Here is a 23,160-nt window from a genome sequence, read left to right on the forward strand (position 1 = left end):
GCCCCCCAGAAATGATCAGAGAACAGAAATGATCAGGGCTGATTGCTGCTCCTGCAACTGGCAGGTTACCCCCCCCCACGCCTGACTTGATGTGGCTTAGGGCTTTTAAGGCAACATGGGTGACCACATGTCATTCACCCAGGGATGCTACTCAGCTTCATTTTAGATCTACCAAGGTTTACAGTAAACCTCCCAGGGTTCACTCAGACCGGTAGCATGGCAATGGTAGCAGGTGACCCGGCCACTGCGGTGGCATCACCACTCTTCACTTAGGTTTGCCAGGGTTGATGCTCACTCTCTTTGAGCCCATGAGATAGCAGGTGATTCTCCCATCTACTGCCAGCCATGATTTTTATTTATTTTTTATTTATCTTTCAACTTTCTACCCCGCTCGAACCCCCAGGGGGTCTCTGAGCGGCTTACAGTTAATCGCTTATCCCTACCTATGGCCACATATACTGGGGATGGGGACTGCCCTACCGGCACCCTGTGGAGGTCTTTGTTGATCTTCTTCCTCCGGGTCGGCTTGTTGGCTCAGCTTTTTCCGTCTTCCGGCTCTCACTTCCTCCTTCTCCTCACGGTCTTCCGGTGGTGGATCGGCAGGCCCCTCTGGCGCACAGGTATGCTCCGGCGCGGCTCCGGCTCCGTCCGCTTAGGCACCGCCGCTCCTGCGCCTTCCACGAACTTCGCGTCTCCTGGCTCTGCCTCTCCACTGCGTCCGGTCCACCGTGGATGTTACATTCGGTTGCCATCTTTTTGCCGCTCGCCGCTCTGCCACTCACCGCTCACCACCGACACTCCACAAACCCCCTCGACGGGGGAGGGTGCTCCCTACCATCTGCTGCTGCACTTAATTTAGGTCTAGTATGTGAAAGCTTACTCCGTGTGGATTGCTGAGGCAGTGGGCTACAGGAAGCATTGTTCCACAGAACCTGCTGAGCTACGAGCAGTAGGAGATTCCGGAAAGAGCAGAGCTAGTGAGCATCCGTAGGACTTGTGGAATAACTCAACCCAAATGTGAGCCAGCACAGAAGAGGGGGCTGGCCCTGAATGTCAGTCTCCCGGCCCGTGGTCTGATCAGTAGAAGCTGTGTGTCTGTGTATTTAGGCCAAACTGCTGGTTCATGTGCTTCCCTTGCAAACAGAGTGCAGGAGGTGATGAATGGGCCTGGAGAAACAGGAGCCCATGGTCTGATCAGTAGAAGCTGTGTGACTGTGTATTTAGGTCAAACTGCTGGTTCATCTGCTTCCCTTGCAAGCAGAGTGCGGGAGGTGATGAATGGGCCTGGAGAAACAGGCAGCAAGGTGGCAGTCCTGAGGACCAGACCTTTTGTGTGTGTGTGTGAGTATGTGAGAGAGAGAGGCTTCCAGCACTGTTTTCCTTTGTATGTATATCTGACTTTTGAGGTGAGGCTGTGGCTCATTGATAAAATTTCTGGGTTCAATTCCCAGCACTTCCCACCTACCTCACAGGGTGTCTGTTGTGGGGAGGGGAAGGGAAAGGAGTTTGTAAGCCGCTCTGAGACACCTTTGGGTAGTGAAGGGCGGGGTATAAATCCAATCTCTTCTTCTTAAAAATAGAATTTGGTCCTAAGTGATATAAAGACCTTTAGCTAAGTAAAGTAAAGGTAAAGGTTCCCTTGCTCGAAAGCCAGTCGGATCCGACTCTAGGGTTGCGGTGCTCATCTCCGTTTCAAAGCCAAAGAGCCAGCGCTGTCCGAAGATGTTTCCGTGGTCATGTGGCCGGCACAACTAAACACCAAGACGCACAGAATGCTGAAGTGGTCCCTATTTATCTACTTGCAATTTCTTGCTTTCAAACTGCTAGGTTGGCAGGAGCTGGAACTAGAGACAGGAGCTCACTCCGTCATGCGGCACCCAGGTCTCGAACTGCTGAACTACCAACCTTCCATAGCCTGCAGTTCAGCGTCTTAACCACTTGAGCCACCACAGCTCCTAAATTTGGTGGACTAATGGTCTAATTCAATAGCTTTGTCTGTTCAGGTATTGATGTGGCTTGAGTGCTTTCTGTCAGGAACTTTATTCTGGAAAATCCATAGCAGAGTAAAATAAACCACCATTCAGTATGGAAACAGGGGTCTTAGATATAACAGAATTAGTTTTAAATATTTTTCCAGCAGCACAACAACTGTTCTTTTTTCTCCAAGGTCTTCTGTATTTGTTCTGATAGTGAACCATCAGCTGTTTTCTAACTTATCTTCTATTTCTGTTGAACAGAAATGATTAATTTATTGAGTAGCCTTGGGCCCATAATGTCTTTGCCTCCGTATTTGCCCGTCTGTAAAACATTTCCTACATTCCTAATTCCTTGGTTACAAGGCATATGTATTACTTGACCTGAAATGTGTGTCATGGCTCACTTTCCTGAATTACTGACTCTGTAGGTTATGTCTTGCTTTTTGATTGTGCTGTAGCTGTATCCTGAATTACGCTGTGACCTGTTGGTTGCCTGCTACCACGTGTGGATGAGTTGTTTGGTGGTAAAAGGACTAGATGCAATAGCCATCCATTTTAGATGCTGAAGTATTTTCAGTGAGCCCCATGTCCTGACTCTAGACTCTCCACTCAGGAAATACATTACTGTATTTCAAGAACTAGTAATCCTAGTAATGACTGCATAGGTATATATTTTGCTGAATGTACACACACTCTCCTCCTCTGTACAGTAATCATTGTTCCTGTGTGATGGTTTTACTTCCAGCACAACCTGGAAGCACCGGCATGGTGCTGGGGTGATGCTCTAGCACTCTTGCCAAAACTTTATGGTTTCGGGCAAGATTTTCGGGCAAGTGCTAGATCATCACCTCAGCATGATGCCAGTGCTTCTGGGTCACGCTGGAAGTGATGTCATAATGTGGTGATGACAGTTGTTCCCCCCCACAGTAAGTACCCACTTCCCCCCATTCCCTGCCAGCTGCCATGCCTGGCAACCGCAACAGTATCCCGTATAACTCGAAGTTTGGTTCTCAGAAGCAGTGACTGTCTTGTGCTTTTTAGGATGTGTACATTCAGCAAAATGCATATTGTGAGATTATCACACATGACAAGATACATTTAAATAGGATTGGTATTATGTATGAAGCAGTCTTTAGATTTTGGTATTAACCCTGAATAAAGACTTCTGTGTAGACAGCCCTTGTTGCTCCTAATCTGTTTCCTGTAAGAATGCCTTCTGTGTTTGAGTGCCAAAACTTGATTTTTCCAGCTATGGAGAAGTCAGTGTCAATTTAAAGACAACTGTGGGCGAAACTGGGCAAGTATGAAAAGGTAGGAATGCTTGAGGCAGTCAAGGAGGCTTGTGCATGAACGTCTCTAACAACACTAAAACTGTTCTTTTTCTCTTTCAGACAAGTTCCTCTGTGTTTTGTTCTGATAGTGAACCATCAAGTGTTTTCTAGCTAGTCTTGCAACAATTACTGTTTGGTGCAAAGTAACTTCAGAGAGAGAGAGAGTCATAAATCATCCTGTTCTGGTAGCTGTCCTGTCCTTTTCTCCTTTAGCAAGGAGTAGGAGGGACCTAGCAATTGCAGGTTATGCTTCTTTGGCACTCTTTTCTCAGGCCTTTTGGCTAAGCTGGAAGTTACATTTCCCTAACACCATTCATCCTGCGTGGATGATTTTGTAAAGTGAAATTGGTTCATGATCCCTTGATGGACCCTGTTCTACATTTGGAGATCATTCTTCTGGACTGAACCTGTCAGCCGCCTCACAATCTCTGAGCCGTACACAGTACACAGCTTACCCAATACTCTTGTTTTACCAGGAATGTTTGCTGTTGGATTCAAAAAATTTTATCATACCTTGTAATTCATTTGCTGATTGAACAGTTCTTATCATAGTTGTAATCAGCCTTTGAGTCCCAGTGAGAAATAATAACAACAACTCCTGTTTTGCTGCTAAGCCATAACGCCATGCTGCTACAGACCTTGGAGCCATGAGTTTGGGCAGCTTTTCATTTGCACACTGAGATTCTACATATCGTAGTTGTGCCATCAAAGCTACTTTTGCATAGGTTTAATCTCCTAGCACTGGTGAATATTTGAAGTCCTGTAGCCATGTGGTTAAGATGCTGAACTGCAGACCAGAAGGTCGGTAGTTCAGCAGTTTGAGACCCGAGTGCTGCAAGACGGAGTGAGCTCCCGTCCCTGGTCCCAGCTCCTGCCAACCTAGCAGTTCGAAAGCAAGAAATTGCAAGTAGATAAATAGGTACCACTTCAGTGGGAAGGTAACAGCGTTCCGTGCGCCTCGGCGTCTAGTCATGCTGGACACATGACCGCGGAAATGTCTTTGAACAGCGCTGGCTCTTCGGCTTGGAAACAAAGTTGAGCACTGCATCCCTAGAGTCAGATTTGACTGGCTTTCAAGCAAGGAAAACCTTTACCTTTATCTTTACTAGCCATGTGGGTAGAGCTGATCATGCGGGACTATGAATCAACACCCGCAGTGGGGAGAAAATCCACTCCATGGAAGAACCTCTGTGACTGGGCTTGTCCACAGTGTGGCCGGCATTCAAAAATTATAGCAGTGCCATGTAATGAATCTGAGGAAAAGCTATTTGCACAGCCCAAGGAAGGCATGAAATAATCTTTAGCCCAGGGAATATGTGGCATTCAGGCTAGCCCGATCTTGCCACATCTCAGAAGGTAAGCATGGTCAGTACTGATTAGTATTTGGATAGGACACCACCAAAGAATTCCAGGGTTGCTATGCAGAGGACGGAAATGGCAAACCACCTCTGTTCGTCTCTTGCCTTGAAAACCCTACAGGGTTGCCATACGTCAGATGGCAACTTGATGGCACTTTACACACATACATACACACACCTATTTCTGTTAAAATTCTTAAAGTAATTTGCTGCTGAAAAGTTGATGTGTTAATTGAGATGAGGATTTCACATGAGAGAATTGTATCATAAACACAAACTAGGCACCATGGACACACCAGAAAGACTTCGACAAAGTGCATACACCTGTGAATCCTTCCTTTGATAAGCCTGTTGTAATTCATTATCATTCCAGCTATCTTGTTAACAAAAGGCTGAACCAGACAGTGTCAGTCCAGATACTCATACACAGACTGAAGTGCTTGCTTTCTAGTATTGATATTCTTGGAGTCACTCTCCCTTGGGTGATGTCTGTGAAGAAGTTGCTGACCTGGCCAGCCTCAGCTATTCTGAGGGTCATTTTAGGATGTCTATGTTTTTTCTCCTGGATTATTACAACTCATATGCTAAAATTGTTCAACCTTCTCTCCCCTTGATTTGTATTTTTCAGTCCAACAAGGTTCCTGTAGTACAGCCGTCCCATGGTGTCCATCCACTCACCCCACTCATCCCATATGGCAATGAACATTTCAGCCATGGCTCCCATTCGCCACACTTGCCAGCCGACATCAATCAGAAACAAGGTAACCACAATTCTCTGTACCCCTTTTGTGTTACTTGGGGACTGAGGGTGATCTTTGAAAAGATATCTAAGGGAAAATGTGTAATTGTGTTCAATTTGTAAATATGCTATCATAAGAACATAATAGAAGCCAATGTTGGATCAAGCCAATGGTCCATCCAGTCCAACACTCTGTCACACAGTGACCAAAAATATCAGGTGCCATCAGGAGGTCCACCAGTGGAACCAGGACTCTAGAAGCCCTCCCACATCACTGAAGACTGGAGCATCTGTCCACTGCAAATATTGACCCACTCAGTAGACCCTACCCATTTTCCATGCTTCCTTGATGACTGAATGTCATGTTCTATGCACATGTGTGTATTAGAGCACCAATACTTTTGCAGATTTAATTTTGTTTATTAGGAAAGAACCTTCAGGGGGGACATTGTGGGTGGAGAAGTGGTAGAAGGGTACTTAACTTCTTTCCCTGAGTGACATTTCTTCACTCCAAATGGTTCCCAGCTGCCTTTCCCCTTATGGGGCTCAAAATGCACACTTATAAGGACCAATATGATTTGAGCCGACTGACAGAAAAGTGGGTTGGAGACAGAGTTGATTTGCAGCAGAGAAGCTGTGAGCAGGGAAAGGGTTAAGTATCGCTGGCCCAAATGCTTCTCCACTTCAAATTACCCCCTTCCAAATCTGAAATAAAAGCAATATTCTAATACATGCGTTTCCTCTTAAGTATAAGGCCCAAATTACACAGATTGATGTGGTGAAGTGGTCAACCGAACGTATCTGGGGTGAGTTGTGGGCATTATAAAATGTTTATAAAATGCCACACAATGAGCATAACACCTCTAAACCCACATTTATTGCATTACCCGCAAGCTGCCAGTAGTGGGTCAAATGGTAGTGTGATCCATGCAAGTTCCACTGCCAGTTGTACTCTTGGTTGCACTATCAGCTGTCAAGCATTGGTTTCATTTCACCATGTTCCACTTCACTGCTTGCCATAGATATGGGGGGAAGGGAATTCCTGAGAGGAGTCCATGGGTGTTTGGAGTGAACGCTTGTAGAAGCCATAACATTTCCTTCAAGTTGTGCCCTGAAGCTGTTTCCCAAGGGAGCTGGCCTTGGGAGTCTTCTCTGCCAAGCTAAGATGTAGATAAGGCACCGTATATCTGTTAGGGTTGCCATGGTAACTGTAGGGGCTGAATGGGGACGTATGCAAGAGGTGTGGGGTGTATTTTGTATTACCTATAATAGGGGATTTTGCATGCCATTTTCCAGTTCTGACACAGAGCTTGTTTCCTGAAGTAAGCATATCTCAATAAACTATCATTGCCACATTGTATGTGGAGAGTGTCTTAACTGGGAGACCTGACATCAACTTAACAATTGGGAATTTTTATCTTTGGTAATTGTTGTAACACAACCTTAAGGTCATGCTGAGCTGTCCATTTGGACATGGTGTGGGCCAGAAGCATCTACTTTTTAGTTTCATGCAGTGTCTGTGGGACACTGTAATAAATCATGAATATGTTATGAGACTGTTTGGTAGATCGGGACTGAGTCTTTGTGGTTGCAGACTACGATCAGGCCCATTTCTTAGCTCAAGAGACCCAAGCAGCCACTTCAGGTGTATCATCCTGAACTAGAGCATCCTACCAGCCTGATGTGGTGTGGGCAGTGGGCATGTCTGATTCCCTACTTGCATTTTGATGTGCGAGAAGGCCACAAACCACTTGACCTTTGCATAAACTCTCATTTTGCATTACTGAGCAAACACACCTTGAAAGGTATAAAAGGTGCTCCATCCACAGTGTTTCTCCTTAGCTTTTCTGGAGTGGCTAAATTTTCTATAATTTCATGGCACTAATGATCAGTTACTGATTTTCCCCCCCCCCCAAGCTGCTGAGCATTAGCAAAATGACAAAGCTGCCAAACACTGGGACTGTTGAAAGATGTATGTAGCTAATGTGATGAAACTGTAGGGTTGCCAGCCTCCAGGTGGGGCCTGGGGATCTCCCGCTTTTACAGCTGATCTCCAGCTGACAGGGAACAGCTCCCCTGGAGAAAATGGCTGCTTTGAAGGGTGGACTCTATGGCCTTGTACCATGTTGAGGTCCCACCCCTCCCCAAACCCCGCCCTCTCCTGGCTTCACCTCCAAAGTCTCCAGGTATTTTCTAACCTGGACCTGGCAACCCTATGAAACTGAATAAACATTGACATCCTTACCCTCTCAAAGTTTTATCCTAGCTAATTTATGCCAATGCAAAATCTGAGAATTTTTGCTCCGGCTTTGGAAGATTTTCATTTCCTTGCTCTATACAAATTTAAAAACTTTTTTTTCAACCTGTAGACTTTTGTTTTCTAAACTATCCACCAACCCTTCAAAGTAAATTACACTCAAAAGAAGAAAAACATTAACAAGTTATAATCTACAAGAAATTCAACTAAGGGCAAATATCCAAGTCTGACAGGAAACAGTGAGTGAGGATGTTTCAAATCCTGCTTAGCTCTTCTGGGAATATAGCACAATGCACCTTATATCCCAACTGTCCTTGAAATTACCCATGGAAAAGATTCTCATGACTCTTTGAGGGGCTTTGAAGGTTTCTGTGAGTGCACCTCAGAGACTTACTTCAGCATGTAAGGACTCCCCAGCTGCCACCACTCTCTGAAGTTAAAACTGTAGCCGATGCCATTGACAGTACCCCAGTATGATGTGGCGATGGGTACCCCAGTATGATTCTCTGCTATGGGTCTGTAGCTGTGGAATTTTTGCTGACTGGACATGTGCCAAAATATATCTGTAGTGTTTTTGTGTGTGTGTGTAAGAGAGGGAAGCCTTCTTAATTCAGGGTCATAGGCTAGAAAAGAATTAAGTTTGGACATTAATTCAGCGGTTATTGAAACTGTGGCCAGATTTTTACATCTTGCCTCTAAAAGGTGAGAAATCTGTCTGAATGCTGTGGTTAATGAATGATGGTTGTTACTTGGGTGTTGTTATGCCAATAAAAGTTTACAATTTACAGGATTGGGCATTATTATTTTTTCTTCTGCTCTTTCCAATTGGTGAGTAAAATTTGTATGTGGGAATTTTGGAGATAGAATTCTAAAATATATATAAATCCTTTGCATGTTATCATTTTATTCCTATGAGAAACTGGTGGGGATATTCCTGTGGCTGAAAACCATACAGTGTGCAGCAAAAATCTGGAACCCTCCCACAGGGAAACAGGCCCTCAAAATTAGAATGTGTTACCACATCCGATTCTGCTTTGGATTTTCATGCAGTGGCAGGGCCATTGTAGCACTGACTGGAAACTGCACAGTGCCTCTTTTAAGATGGGCTGCTTCCACATGGGTGTTTTGCCTTGGCTTCCTTACTGAAGTACTTTTTTGAGGAGCATCTAGATGATGTAGTTGTCTAGTTGTCCTTTTTCCATCTGCCCCCCCTCGCTTTATTATGATATTTCCTAAACTTGGGTTGATGTGATTTGTTTGGAAAGCTCATAGCCATAGCACCTTTGGATGCCATGTGGATGGGAAAATGCACATTTTTTTCAGGTCCTGCCCACACTAACACTGTTTTCTTTACCTCAGTTTCTATGGCACCCATTTTCCACATACACACTAGAGGGCCTTTCTAGGCTTAAAACAGAATGACAATAGCTGTATCACTTCAACACTGTAACATTGTCATGGTATATTGCAACAATGTTCCCAGCTTTTTTCTCCACCCCCCCAAAAAAGTAAGCCCCTAATCTTTCTGATTGCTGAATTAGAAGGGGAAAGGTTCTAGCTCCACATTTCTGCTCATAATTCCACAACCAAAAGGCCAGAGACTTAATTGGGGCCAGTCACACACTCTCAGCCTAACCTACCTCACAGGATTATTGTGTGATTAAAATGCAGAAGGGGAGAATGATGTTAAGCCTTTTTGGGTCCCCACTGGGGAGATAATTGTGGTATAAATGAAGTAAAAGAAATATAAAGGGTACTTTTGCATCAAACATGACAATGACACCCTACAAATGAGTAATAGCAAATGAAAGAGCTTGTGCTTTGCCTGCAGAAGGTCTCAAGTTCAACCCCTGGTATCCTCTCTATGGAAGAAGCCCTAATTTCAACTACCACTTAATTCTACAGTGTTAGCAGTCAACTGTTTCTACCTGAAGAAGGAATTCATACACACAATGATGATAATTTGCTTGTGTGAAACGACCATCACAGATTATGTACTCCAGGCGGAGCTTTCATATCACCTCAAACCAGGCCCGTAGCTATGGTGGGGCCTCCCAGGGGCCGAGCCCCTAATTTTCTCCAAAGGCCCCATGACTCCCTATCCACCCCAGGCCCCCCGAATCACTGGACCTGGAGCTGGTGGTGGCATGGGGCTCCCGAGTGGAAGACAAAGGCAGGACTCTCCTTCCTAGGGGAGAAGCCAGTGAGCTGCTTTCTTCAGGGAGGGAGGGCAATATCCCGAGCAGATGTGCACTCTTTCCCCCTGCACCCCATGCGCACTGAGGGGAGGCGCTGGGTGGGCTGACACTGCCTGCCTGCAGTGGCATTGAGGGACTTTATGGAGGCACTCACCACCCTCCTTCCATGGCTCCTTGTGGCCCGAGACAAGGACAGCTCCTCGCTCACTCTCTGTCAACTCTCCTCTCCCCAGATGGACAGAGAGATGGGAATCGCCCACCTGCTGGCCGGCCTTCTCTGGGCTCTACTCTGGGCATTGGCTGGGACCCCTCCAGGTGGGCTTCCACCCCCTCAGCAGCCCTGTGCCCTTTCCCAGGGGCTGGCTGGTTGACGGACGCTCCTTTGGCTGAGGCCCCTCTTTACCCCCGGGTGGGGACGGGCTAGAGCAGGATGGAGAGGGTGCCCAAGAGGGTTTACTGAAGGTCATCTAGGCAGTTTGTGGCAGAGTTAAGATTTGAACCAATAACTTCCCAACTTGCATTTTTAGTTATGGTCGATAGCTATTTTAGCTATGATCTTTTCTCCACTCTGGATATGGTTGTCCCTCTTGCTTCTTTAACTGACTGCTTGCCGTTTTTTTTCAAAGAGAGGAAAAGCTGAGAATATTTATTTTGATTGTAAACAGGAGGAGGCAAAGCATGTAAATTGATTCTGGTTATTGAATGCTAACAAACATGACTTTTTTGAAAGGTATTGCACTGTCCACGTTGTCTGTTCTTAAGACAGCTAGAAAGTGTTTAACTTAAAATACCCTAATATTTTGATTCTCTGTCAGGTGTTCACCGTCCAGCTCAAACATCAGACATCCCTGGTTTTTATTCCCTCCCTCCTGGTGGGGTTGGACAGATAACGCCTTCAATGGGATGGTAAGTATACAAGGCCTGTCACTGAGGAAACTGGTTATGACCAAAGTGTGTTAACTGAGCACCACTATCCTTCCTACAGCATTTGAAATTGTGCATGTACCCATTCCAGTATGTTTCTCTTAAGACCACAGTGCTACTGAGGTTGCTGCTGTCTCTTACTTGGATCAGGGGCTGTTGTGTTGGAACTCGATACAGAATCTTTTACAGACAAAGTAGATGAGACAGCATTCTTGAATTTGCTCATGTGGACACACTTCCATTTTGTATTATGAGTTCCTGAGAAGCGCAGAGAAACAGGAGTGTTCCTCCCCTCCCTTCTACACACACACACACACACACACACACACACACACACTGTTTTTCCAACTTGAAATGGTTCTGGAGGGTTTGTCGGCAAATAATGCTCCCAGTGTCATTTTGTATTGTATCCCCCATGTCATAGTAGTCCTGACTAGAATCTGGCCCCCACAGTGCTGTTAAAAGGAGTTGCTTGGTGGAAACTTGCTCCAAGGCAAATTTAGGGGTGCCCTTTTTGCCTACTTTGGCCCTATATCAGCTCTGTACTACCATTCTAAAATAGTATCAATGAGGAAGAACATGATATATCACAGAATTTAGATTCTACTCACCTAGGGCAAGGGCATGTCTATTATGAGATTTTGGGCCTAAAATACCTAAACGAAAAGTCAACCCAACTAAAGCGCTTCAGTGAAACATCATAGAATCGGTATCTTCCTATAAAAAAAGAATCTTCAGAATAACTCTATCCAGTTTATAATAAAATTCCCTGATATCTGATCAAACGTACAGCTCTATCACTATAAATGCATATGTAGTTAACATTTCACAAAGAGTGCTTCAATTGCTGTATTTGATCAGCAGGATACATGTGTTGATATAATTGTTTTATATAATTCTGCTGATTTGCAACTTCTTGCCGAAACACACCTGGTAGTCAGTAGTACAATAATTTAGCATGCTGTTACCTTAACTGTTTAAGGAGCTTTTGTCAATGTGCTATATTTCGTATTTATATTTAATATTTCTAGTGGATTTATTAGGATTTTTATCCTCCTTCACAGGTACATTTTCTGTTCTTCTCATCCTTTTCTGGTCACTTGACAAATTCAACTATAAGCAGTCTCTTTTGGGACCCCACTTAATTTCTTAATAACCCATATCGCCCATGCGATGTGGCATTTGGTGGCTGGAGAAGAACTGTGTGACTTAAAATGTGAGATTACAACCTATGTTGACTCTTCAAGCTGATTCACGCTGTCATAAGGTGGAAGAGTCACCAGAAAACAGCTTCTCTTTTCTGCATTTATGTGATGAAATGGCCTTGTGAAAACACTCCCATGTGGTAGAATCCCAGGCTATTGTGTCTGATGAAAATGCTTGTTTTCGTTGCATTTTATAGTCTCTTGTGGTCTTACCATATGAGGTAGTTTCACAAGACTGTTTTACCATATAAATATTGAAGAGAGGCAGCCTGTGGAAAAGTCCCCTCCACTTACCGACTGAAAGTGTGGCGAGTGGAAGTGGCCATGAGCACACTGGACCCACCTCCACCAGCTTGAGAGCATGGTACTGACATGTGGAGGAAGTGTTCACAGGTACATTCCCTCTCTATGATCTGGGACACTGCTTTTCAAACATTCCAGAACATGGGGAGGGAGCATATAAGCGAACATGTCCTCCATGCGTTGGTGCTGTGCATTCTCCATGCATTCTCCAGCTCCTGCTGTATGTGCATTCAGCCAGTACACCCCCAGCACACAAATCAACCTTCCACTCCAGGAAATTCAAGATAGGAAATAATTTACCACTTACTCTGGAGTGAATTTATTCAAGTCATTGCTGCTCCAAATTGGTTGATTGTGTGAAAGAGCAATCAGGATTTACTAGTGAGTATTTCCTTCCTGACAGGTAGCTGTGTATGTGAATTTTTACAGGTTTTAAGACTGGCCTGCACAATTTAGGACCCACTAAGCCAGTTGCTCCCAACCAGCCATATATCGTATGGTTTGCCAGGTGCTTGATATCCTCTCAGATTTTATAGTCTCAAGCAGGGAGAAAGACAGGATGTTTATCAGCTGCTTAGTCAGCTGCCATGCACGATGGAGGGGGCTGTGTCCAAGCCTCTCTTTAAAAAGTGCATTTAACATTCAAGAACCCTGAACAACTGATGGCAGTGTACCAATGGCAAGGGCAGAATGGCCATTATGGACTTGTGTTGATAAAACTGTGGCATAGACATGTCAAGTGATTGATTGATTTATGAAATTTATATGCTACCTCCCCAGAGTCCTTACTGAAGGGCAGTAAGACATTTTTGCTTTCACACACTCTAAATAGTGCACTTTGCAACTGGATTTTACTATGTGAAACAGGAAAATCCACTTGTAAACCATTGTGAAAGGGCATTATTCAGTCAATAATCATAGTATGTTCTAAATATGTATCCACAAAGAAATGACGCCTACAGCTTTGGATTTTTTAATGGCTGGGTGTTGAGAAATGAAGTTGTTTTGTTTTACCTGTCCTTAATTTTCTGCCTCTTGGGGTGATGACTTAACTGGTGATACAACAAAAGAGGGCCGTGTAGAGCAGCCTTAAGGAACTGTGGCTGAAAAGGAAGCAATTGGGGAAAGATAAGGAATGATTCAAGTGGAAACCTCCTGCCAAAAAGGAAAAAAAGGATGATAACCTCTTTTTTATAGGGGAGGGGATGACTTTCTCAAGTGCTTTTGGTTTGTTGGGTGATTAACAGCTGGTTTGGCCTTTGAGCTTCCACTATGCCATTCTGTCAGTTTCAGCCACAGCAGTGAGACACATTCTTAGCAGATCATTAAACCCCATCCCAGAGGAAAGGCATTTAGCTACCTCTTATCCATAGCTAATGCAGGGTATTTCTCCATGATTTCTTTGGTTGTCACCCTCAAACCTTTGCCCCTACATGAGTTCAGTTCATTTTAAGCAAGGCTAGGAAGTCGTCCTGAGAACCTAAGTGCAAGCTTGTATAAAATGCATGCATGTTTAGACAATATTTTGCGGAATTTTAGGATGACATCTGTATTGCATGATCTACTACAAATGTGTAAAGTTGGTAGAGGTACATGAATCCTATGAACACAGATGTACTGGACTAGTACAACAGGCCTTCAAGGGCAATTTATAGTCAAATGTGGCTCTGTTCAAAGTACCTGGCTGGCCCCTGGGTGGGTTAATGCTGTAAACAGGGCCACCCACAGAAAAAATAGGGGTCTCTCCCTCCTCATGGATGCAAAAAAAAAATGCCTTCATAAATTAACCAAAAGTAAAACTGGCCTGATGGAGACTACTGGTGCAATCTTAAGCAGCATCATAACTTTCTAACCTTGTTAAGAACATAAGAGAAGCCAAAGTTGGATCAGGCCAATGGCCCATCCAGTCCAACACTCTGTCATACAGCGGCCAAAAATACCAGGTGCCATCAGGAGATCCACCAGTGGGGCCAGGACACTAGAAGCCCTCCCCCCCCCAAGCACCAAGAATACAGAGCATCACTTGCCCCAGACTGAGAGTTCCAATCTATACCTTGTGGCTAATAGCCACTGATGGGCCTTTGCTCCATATGTTTATCCAATTCCCACTTGAACCCATCCATGCTTGTAGCCACCACCACCTCCTGTGGCAGTGAATTCCATGCGTTAATCACTCTTTGGGTGAAGAAGTACTTCTTTTTATCCATTCTAACCTGACTACTCAGCAATTTCATTGAGTGCCCACGAGTTCTTGTATTGTGAGAAAGGGAGAAAAGTACTTCTTTCTCTACCTGCTCTATCCAGTGCATAATCTTGTAAACCTCATTCATGTCAGCTCTCAGTCAGCGTTTCTCCAAGCTAAAGAGCCCCAAGTGCTTTAACCTTTCTTCATAGGGAAAGTGTTCCAACCCTTTTATCATTCTAGTTGCCCTTTTCTGCATTTTTTCCAGTGCTATAATATCCTTTCTGAGGTGTGGTGACCAGAATTGCACACAGTATTCCAAATGAGGTCGCACCATCAATTTATACAGGGGCATTATGATACTGGCTGATTTGTTTTCAATTCCCTTCCTAATAATCCCCAGCATAGCGTTGGCCTTTTTTTATTACAGTCGCACAGTGTCTCAGCATTGTTGATTTCAATGGACTTAGAAGGGTGTAACTCAGTTTAGGATTGCAATGAAAATATGCTTCAGAAGGAATGAAATGTTGAGAGCGGTTGAGCATCAGACAAAGGGGGGAGAGGGGTTGAAATCAGCCCGCTCAAGTCCTTGAGAGAGTAGAGAGGGATACTTTGAGCGGTGGGATAGGATTTCCAAATTGTCTTCCCACCATGATTCCTTGCAAGCCCCCAACTTCTACGATATAGGGCAAACAATAACAAAAATATCTTGGCTGCATCTAAGGAAACTATATAGAAATGACTGCATGAAGTGTCCAACATTCACTTAAGCAATACTTATGTTCAATAGATTGGGCGTATTTCAGACTTTAAACAGTTGTTTTAATTTGCTGATGGTAGTAGGATTTCCACAGCAACCTACAACTAAAGTGTAAACAGACTGCCTCCCTAAACATGCCCCTGGGAGTCCTGATTAAGCTGCAATTCCCCAGTGTTATGAAATTCCTACACCAAAGATTATGACCTGTAGCAAAGCTTAGGAAACCCATATACAGATGAAAACATGTAGAATTGTTTTGCTGTATGTGCTTATACTGGAGAGCCACAATTAGCTGTGAGAATTCCACAGGTACAGTTGTTGCATGTTATGATCCACACATGTGTTATCGCCAGGTTCTTAGAAAATACACTTTTGCATGTCATGTAAAGTGGCCCTAAAGAACAGGTACAAGTACCCCTTTGGACTACAGTCTTTGTGCACAGCCCTGAAAAAATTAGGCATAAATTCCGTTGGGTATAAGCATTTAGTGAAACGTTTGTTCCCCCCGCCCTTTGTTCTCAAGAGGGTTTTTACTCTCTTTGGGTTGCCTGCATTTGCAATCCAAACGTTTCTTGGCATTTGTGTTTTACCTCCTTCCTCCACACTCAGTGGGGTTGTCCAGAAGCACGTGTAACTGATGCTCTCAAACAATTCATTGGGGGGGGGGATCTCATGCTTTGCACAGATTTTGGCAGCATGAACAGTGTTGAAGTCGATTGTGGAGGAGGAGAAGGAAGGCTTCCCCATCTGCCAGTAACAAGCTCTGCGGTATGCGAGTGGCTCTTAAGGCTCAGTGTTCTGGAATGAGGCTGACTTCAAACACAAAGGGGTCTTAATACAGGAAGCAGCTTTTCCTTAGCAAGCTGCCTTGCAAGAGTTCAGCAAAGAATGGCTTTGGTACCTGCCAAGTATTTTGGAGAAGAGGCACTGCAATGTTTCCTTTTAATTAGCTGGAATGACAGGAACCTCATATAAAAATGACTTACAGTCCAGTCCAGTGAGCTTTATTACTGAAGCCTAGCACCACACCTTACCTAAAAAGCCTTGTAAATGGTGTCATTTGCACAATCTGCCAGCTGAACTAGGCAACCACTTAGGCGGTGTGTCAGTCTCATTGTGATTTTTCTTGTGGAGATGGTGTTGGGTGATTGCTTTTTAAAAATAACAACAAAGGCCGCTCTTTTCAGGCTGAAGGTTCAACAATCATGGATTGATTCTGCAATTGAATTAATTTGCATGTCAGATCCATTGTACTGAAAAACTTGACTGTGGTCCTTTTTCTCTCTGAATATCTTGGCCTATGGAGTAATGAATGTCACTTTGACGCTGAATGTTTTCTCACCTCTGAGGCCCCAAATGTGAAACTTCAAAGCCTGTTTAGGTTTTCTGATCTGCAGTAGCAATTGGCTGGTTTGTGGCATATTTATGTACTTCCAAGTTCCTCGAGCAGAAGAGGTGGTTTGCCTTGCAGGTTTTTAAGCAGACGGCAAAAAAATCCTGTTGATTATAGCTTTAGAGTGTTCCAAGGGCTCTGCATATATTATTCCAATAACTTTTATTACAACTGTGTAAGCTAGGCCTCCATTATTGTCTCCTGCTACAAATCGGGGGGAGGGCTGACAGTGAAAGTACAGTGGTTTGCCTAAGGCTGCCCAAGTGAGGTTTATGGTTGGTGCATGATCTGAACGTCTGTCATGCTGATCCTTCTGGATCAGAGGTTGCCTTCGTATGAAGGGTAATCAAAACAGGGGAAACCATATTGCATGGATGACTTCTAGATATCAGAAAACTTACAAGAATAGTACTACTGCATCACATTTTTTAAAAATCCATCTGCTCCAGCCAGGCCTGTAGCCAGGATTTTTTTTAGTCAGGGGGCATTTAAATTTCTTAGGGGGCATTGGCTAATCTAAATAAAGATAATTCACTCTGGCCCCTTGTGCCGGACAGCTGCACAGGAATACCCAGCTCCTTCCCTGCACCCGCTGCCACTTGGGCCCTGAGCTGAATGGGAAGTCATGGGGCCTTGCCAGTAAGTCGGGGGGCTTAGCCCCAAGATGCCCCAGTCTCCAGCATTCCATTTCTAACAGTAGCCAGCCAGATTCCTCTTAGAAAGTTTCAAGCAGGATAGGATTTCCGCATTAGGGCTGCCAACTCTGGGTTTGGAGGTTCCTGGAGATTTGCAGGATATAAATCTATACAGTCCAGGGGAACCGATCTCTGTTGTCTGGAGATCAGTTGCAATTCTGGGAGATCTCCAGCCCCACCTGGAGGTTGGTAACTCTCATCCACAGCTTTTTCTGTGTCTTCAGTGTCTGGGAGTTGGAAACACAAGGCCTTCTGCAACTAAACATTCCACTTAGCTGCAGACCTATCCTCCATTAACTTGGTGGCTTCTTTTTTTAAGCTACCTAACCTAGAAGTCGTTGCACCCTGCGGTAGTATTTTAAGTGATTAATACTCAAGATTGCCAAGGTAACAGTTTTATTATACTACCCACCATAACACCAAGATCTCTTTCCACAGAGTTGTTTGTGTGGCTTAGGATTTTGCACTTATTTAAATGTGTATGTTTCGCTGTTCCAGTCCCCATTGTTCCAATTTGGAAATACTATTTGGCATTCTTCACAGTCACCTGGGGCTTTTACCATCCTGAATAATTCGCTGTTATGCACAAACTTGGGTGCCTCACCTAGGCTTCCCAAGTCCCCCCGGGGACTTCAGAAGAAGCACAACTGGGTAAATGATAAACCCCAGGAACAAAATTTGAGGTGGCTCACTGGGCAGCAGCAGCCCTAAGAAGTAGTCCCACTCTGTAGAGGCTGTGGGTGGCCGTATACCCCTCACTAGTCAAGGGAAGGCTTGGAGAAGCAGAGATGGACTAGAAAAAGTGAGTGAAGTTTGAAATACTGTCCCTTCTGGGGGGACATTGCCATATATTTTTTTAAAAGCCAATTAAATGGAAGTTGTCACCTCTCAAACAGAAAAGGTTGTTTTATACAAAATTAGGTGGGGGTTCTCCTCACTATTTTCTGTGGTATTTATGTACCTTTTGCAGCCCTCCTTTCTCACTGAGACTCAAGGCAGCTTATAAAATATACTACCCCGCCCCAGAGGCCCGTTCCCCGCCGCCCCGGGGGAACTCCTCCCCGACGTGCGCGTCACCCGGAAGTGACGCGACCACTCCGGGCACGCTGGGGGCAGGGCCACGACCATCCGAGGGAAAACTCTATGGTTTTCCCTTGTATGGCCGTGGCCCCACCCCCAGCGTGCCTGGCGTCATCACGTCACTTCCGGGTGATGTGCATGCAGCGCGCGCAACTGATACCGGCCGGGAGCCCCCTGCTCCCGATGAAAAATGACTTGGCAACCCTAGCCTCACCACTCCCCGTGGTGCCCAGATAATTTATGCAACAGTACTGGTCCTAATGCTGACCCTTGGGAGAATTCGCTGCTTCTCTCCATTGTGAAATCTGTCATTTTATTCCTTCTGTCTGGATTGGTTCTAAAGCACCCTCAGTGGAATGAAACGGGTGGAGTAGTTCACCTTCTCCCTCCTGCTTCAGTCCACTGAACCTCCTGAATTTCTGCTGTTGTGAGGTCAAAGAGCTCTTGGGAGCAGTGTTGGGGGGGGGCAAGGCAAAATCTGCAATGGAAGGGTGAAATGGCAGGAACCACCCTGTTTTCCTTCACCAATGGAAGTGCCATTATGGCAGCACTTTTTGTTTCTGTGCAGTCTCCTTGTTCTCCTTTCACACCTTGTTCTCAAAAGCTGTGATTTCCTGATCTCCTACCCCTGATGTACATAAATAAAAGTTTTATGTTTTGTTTTTGTACATTTAGCAATGTTCTCCTCATGTTCCTTCTTTGGTTTTTCCCCTTCTTTGCCTTAACAACCTATGTTTGTTCTGCCAGAGTGTGTGTGGGTCTTTCTCCTTGTATGAGAAAGTCTTCTACCTTTTCAATGGAAGTCTTCTTGCCTTTTATAGCTCTCTTGCCTCAGTAGCTGTGGTGGCATTTGTGTGGACTTGTAACCATTCTAAGCTATGGTGTATGTTTTATCTGAGCCTCTATTAGTAGTTTTAATAACCTCCAAGCTTTCTGAAAAGATGTGAACCATCTAACCCTCCCCTTAAGCTTCATTTTAACCATCTTTTCATTTTTCAGAACTTTGTTTTGAAATTTAAGGTGACCACATTGGATGTACAGGGCAATATCCCTCTTAATTATAAGCTGAATTTCATCATATTTCAGTCAATATTCCTAACCATTTCAGTAACTCTTATTGCCCCAGATCTTGGGCACCACCTGCTATTATTTATTTTTATTTATTTATTTGTTAGATTTATACCCCGCCCTCCCCGTTTTCCTTCTCCATAACTAACTACTACGACACAATTCATTTCTAGAATTTTGCCTTTGTCAGTATATAAATTCACATTTGCCCAGGTAATGTAAGGATATTTGAAATTGCTCGTTAATTGCCGCTTTTTTCTATATGGCTGCCTTCCTGATTTTTCTCTCTCTGGCCAGAAGCATCTTTAGTTTCATTATACCTGTAACACAATAAATTTTGGGAGAAGGTCAACAGGTATATCTGGAGCCTATCCTCACAGCAAAGCTGATCATTGCTGTTTGGCAGGACAAAGGCCAATGGATAAGTTTCTTCATTTAATCCTTCATTTGTGCGTGTGTGTGTTTCATATGTGCATGTGTGTGTGCACGCATGTGAGCGTGTGTGCACCTGGAAGTCATGGCGACCTCTGGTAACCGAACCCCCCTCCTATTTCAAGGAGGTCTCCCATCCAAGTACTTGCCAGAGTCAATCCTGCTTCGCTTCCGAGGTGTGACAGGCTTGCCTGGGCTATCCGGGTCAGGGCTAATCCTTCATTTTTTGGAAGAAAGCTGTCATATACTTCCAAATCATAACAAGCACTTTTGATGGGCTTCATATGTTACACTTTGTATTGATGCATATTTGGCTAGGAGGCAGCAGGAAGCCTAAGAAGCCTCCTTAGTTTATAATATTCACCTTCTCCATAGAAACAGACTTGATCCAGCCGCGGGTGCAATGCTAGTAAACCCCAGAATCTCCCAAGGCCAGGTTGCCTTGAAGCAACAGTAGTGATAACCACTGAATCCTTGTCATGACAATTAATCTGACTCAGCAATAAGAATAGTAGTTCAGCCACAAGTAGATCGCTAAGGAGAGCACCAAGTACATGGCTGTAGGGTACAAAGTAGGCACTATAAACAGCAGTTTATAGATACATGTAAACAGTTGTAACAAATAATGATGTATAGGTACAATTCACAAAAGACTTTGAATGGATATAGTATTCCCCTTCTAGTATTAGGATTTTATGATTGCTCAATTCAAGCTTGAAAACTGATGGATGCACTTTATATGGTAGCATAAGATAAGCATGATTCTGATGAAGACCTTGCTTGACACGGGATTGAAGCTAGCAACCGGCTGCGATCTGTTACTGCCTCATTCATCTTGTTTGATAGAAGAGCTATAAACTGGAGATTAGTCACTGCGTTACTGATCTTATCTACAAGAAGGATTGTGAATTGCACTGATCATTACCTCTGGGTTCTCTACTGAGAAAAAATATGTGGCTATGCCACACTTGACATGTCAGACATGAGGAGGAGAACCTTTGAATTTTGATGGATTGATCATTATTTATTACAGTCGTTCACATGTATCAATAAAGTGTTGTTTATAATGCCTATTTTGTACCCTACAGACACTTACTTGGTTCTTTCCTTAAAGAACAACTGACTCGTCCATTTGAGAAGCCAATTGACCCCCTCCATTTGACTTCCACTTGTGGGTTATTACAAGTCCCCGTTCATAAACGATAAAGTAGAGGGTATCAGGCAAAGCCACATAGTGGAAGCCTGAATAAGTGAAATTTTATTATGTTCCATTATGACCACTAGAATTTGATAGCTGTTCCCAGTCACATCCTTCAGTCCTGTCTCTTCATGCTTCCATATGATAGCTTTTTTATTATCCCACACAAGCCTATGCTACTAACCAAATATGCATGTATTAGTCTAACAAAAATGCATATATTTGCTACTGGTACTCAAAGAATGTACATCCCTTTTGAATCATATTTTTAGCCTTACAATAAAGCGACACTGAAAACAGCCTTTGTTAAAAATTTAGCATGTACAAGACTAAACTTCATTTACACTATAGCGATAATCTATAGAAAATGTTTAAAAGGACAGTGGATTTTATCACATTAGATATGTGGCTAAGGTACACCAGTTCCTAGAACTGGGTGTACTTAAGAGAGCAAGTGATGTGAACAGCATTACATCCGGCCATCTTAAATCTCCCCAACCCACTGAATCATGCTCCAATACAGCTAGGAATAAGCCATTTTCAATTACCTCAAATGGGAACTTCAACCTCCAGGTTTATAGTTTAGTACCCTAATGTAGCAGGAGAGATTTGTGTAAAGATGATGCAGTTGTGCACCTGGGTATTCATCAAATGGAGATGCTCATTGTGGCCCCAGTTAATTGTCTGAATGCATCTTTTTACGCAGATGAGGCTGTGTATCCCCTCCCTCTAGATCATCTGGATGTTGTTTGTGATGCCTGAAACTGGTTCTGGAGCTCCAGGCACACTTTAAAGCTGATGAGCACAAGCTGAGTTCTAACAACACAGCCCTGTGCAGAACTGCTCCAGTCTAAGCCTGTTGATTTTGTTGGGCTTGAACTGGAGCAGTTCTGCGTAGGATGGCACTGTCGGTGGGATTAGTGGAGCTTCAGATGACATTTCAGCCCCACCAACGTAGGCCCATCTGCAGTCAAATTATCTCATCCTACATTGAGATAGAAGCCAGGGTATAAAGGGAGCATCTCCTTTGTCCTTTGCCAGTATTGAGTCCAAGTGGAAAAAGGTATTTGCAGGGAAAAACACCTAGATGTAGATGCTTTATGGACTCTTTCTTCCTGATCCCAGGCAGAGCCAGCCTGTTTACCCTCTCCCGTCATGTGGATTTAGACAGCCCTATATGTCGGCGCTCTCTGCTGGGGCTACTGTCTCTAGGTAAGTATAAGCTGCCTCTAAGCTAGGACCAACTGCTCTGCTTCTTTTGCAATTCACGCCATGCGAGCTTGCAGCAGCCAGAGAGAGAGAGAGAGAGAGACTCAAGCTTTCAAGTGGCAGCAACAGGGAAGGCATTCTGCTATTTTAGACTGACAACTTCTAAAGTGAAAAAGCCCACAAACATGGATTTCCCAAGGGGGAAGAGCTGTACAGTCTTGGCTTTGGTCAACTAATAGTTGTGAGGAGAGAGAATGCCTATAAAGATGCCATAGAATCAGTCTTCATATGAGCACTCCTGCAGTATTCTCAAATGTTCAGATATCTCCAGCTTCCTTATGGCTCCAGGCAGACGATAGTTTTGAGTTTATCTGAAGTTTCATCTCCTGTGATGGATACACACTGCATTTGTCCCAGGTTTGTTTTTTGTTTTTTTAATAATGCAAAAGCTTACAAAACCTCCCTACTGGGGTTAAAAATAGGGGAAAGGTATTCATTTCATAAGTAGTGATCCCTTTTCAGTTCACATTTTATCAAAGATCCAATCATGCTATTGTCTGTTTCTAGCACAATGTGCCCTCCTGGGCATTACAACACCCTTAACGCAGCGAATGTAATGGGGGTCCAACTAGCAGTAATAGAAGTGTTTCCATATCACTGACTAACTCACAGTCTTAAATGGGACTGAGAACTGCTAAGCTCAGAGGCTGTAACCAGTGTACAGTAAGTACATGCTTTGAATACAGAAGGTCCCAGGTCTGATCCTTGGTGTCTCCAGTTCAAAAGATTTCAGGTAGCTGGTGTTGCCGGGGGAGACTTTTCGTCTGCCCGGGACCCTGGAGAGCTGCTGCC

The 23,160-nt window shown here is 44.2% G+C and overlaps 1 protein-coding gene across 1 annotated transcript in view; it reads left to right on the top strand.

The window, feature by feature from the left end:
* Window positions 1-23,160, top strand: part of TCF7 (transcription factor 7 (T-cell specific, HMG-box)) — a 176,109-nt gene that overhangs the window by 118,153 nt on the left and 34,796 nt on the right. Inside the window, exons 4-6 of the mRNA XM_015429472.1 lie at window positions 5,294-5,426; window positions 10,675-10,765; window positions 22,225-22,311. Of these exons, the coding sequence (XP_015284958.1) occupies window positions 5,294-5,426; window positions 10,675-10,765; window positions 22,225-22,311 (311 nt within the window). The remainder of the gene's footprint in view (window positions 1-5,293; window positions 5,427-10,674; window positions 10,766-22,224; window positions 22,312-23,160) is intronic.

Source organism: Gekko japonicus, unplaced genomic scaffold (assembly GCF_001447785.1).
Source record: "Gekko japonicus isolate JY-2015 unplaced genomic scaffold, Gekko_japonicus_V1.1 scaffold234, whole genome shotgun sequence".
Taxonomy (NCBI): domain Eukaryota; kingdom Metazoa; phylum Chordata; class Lepidosauria; order Squamata; family Gekkonidae; genus Gekko; species Gekko japonicus.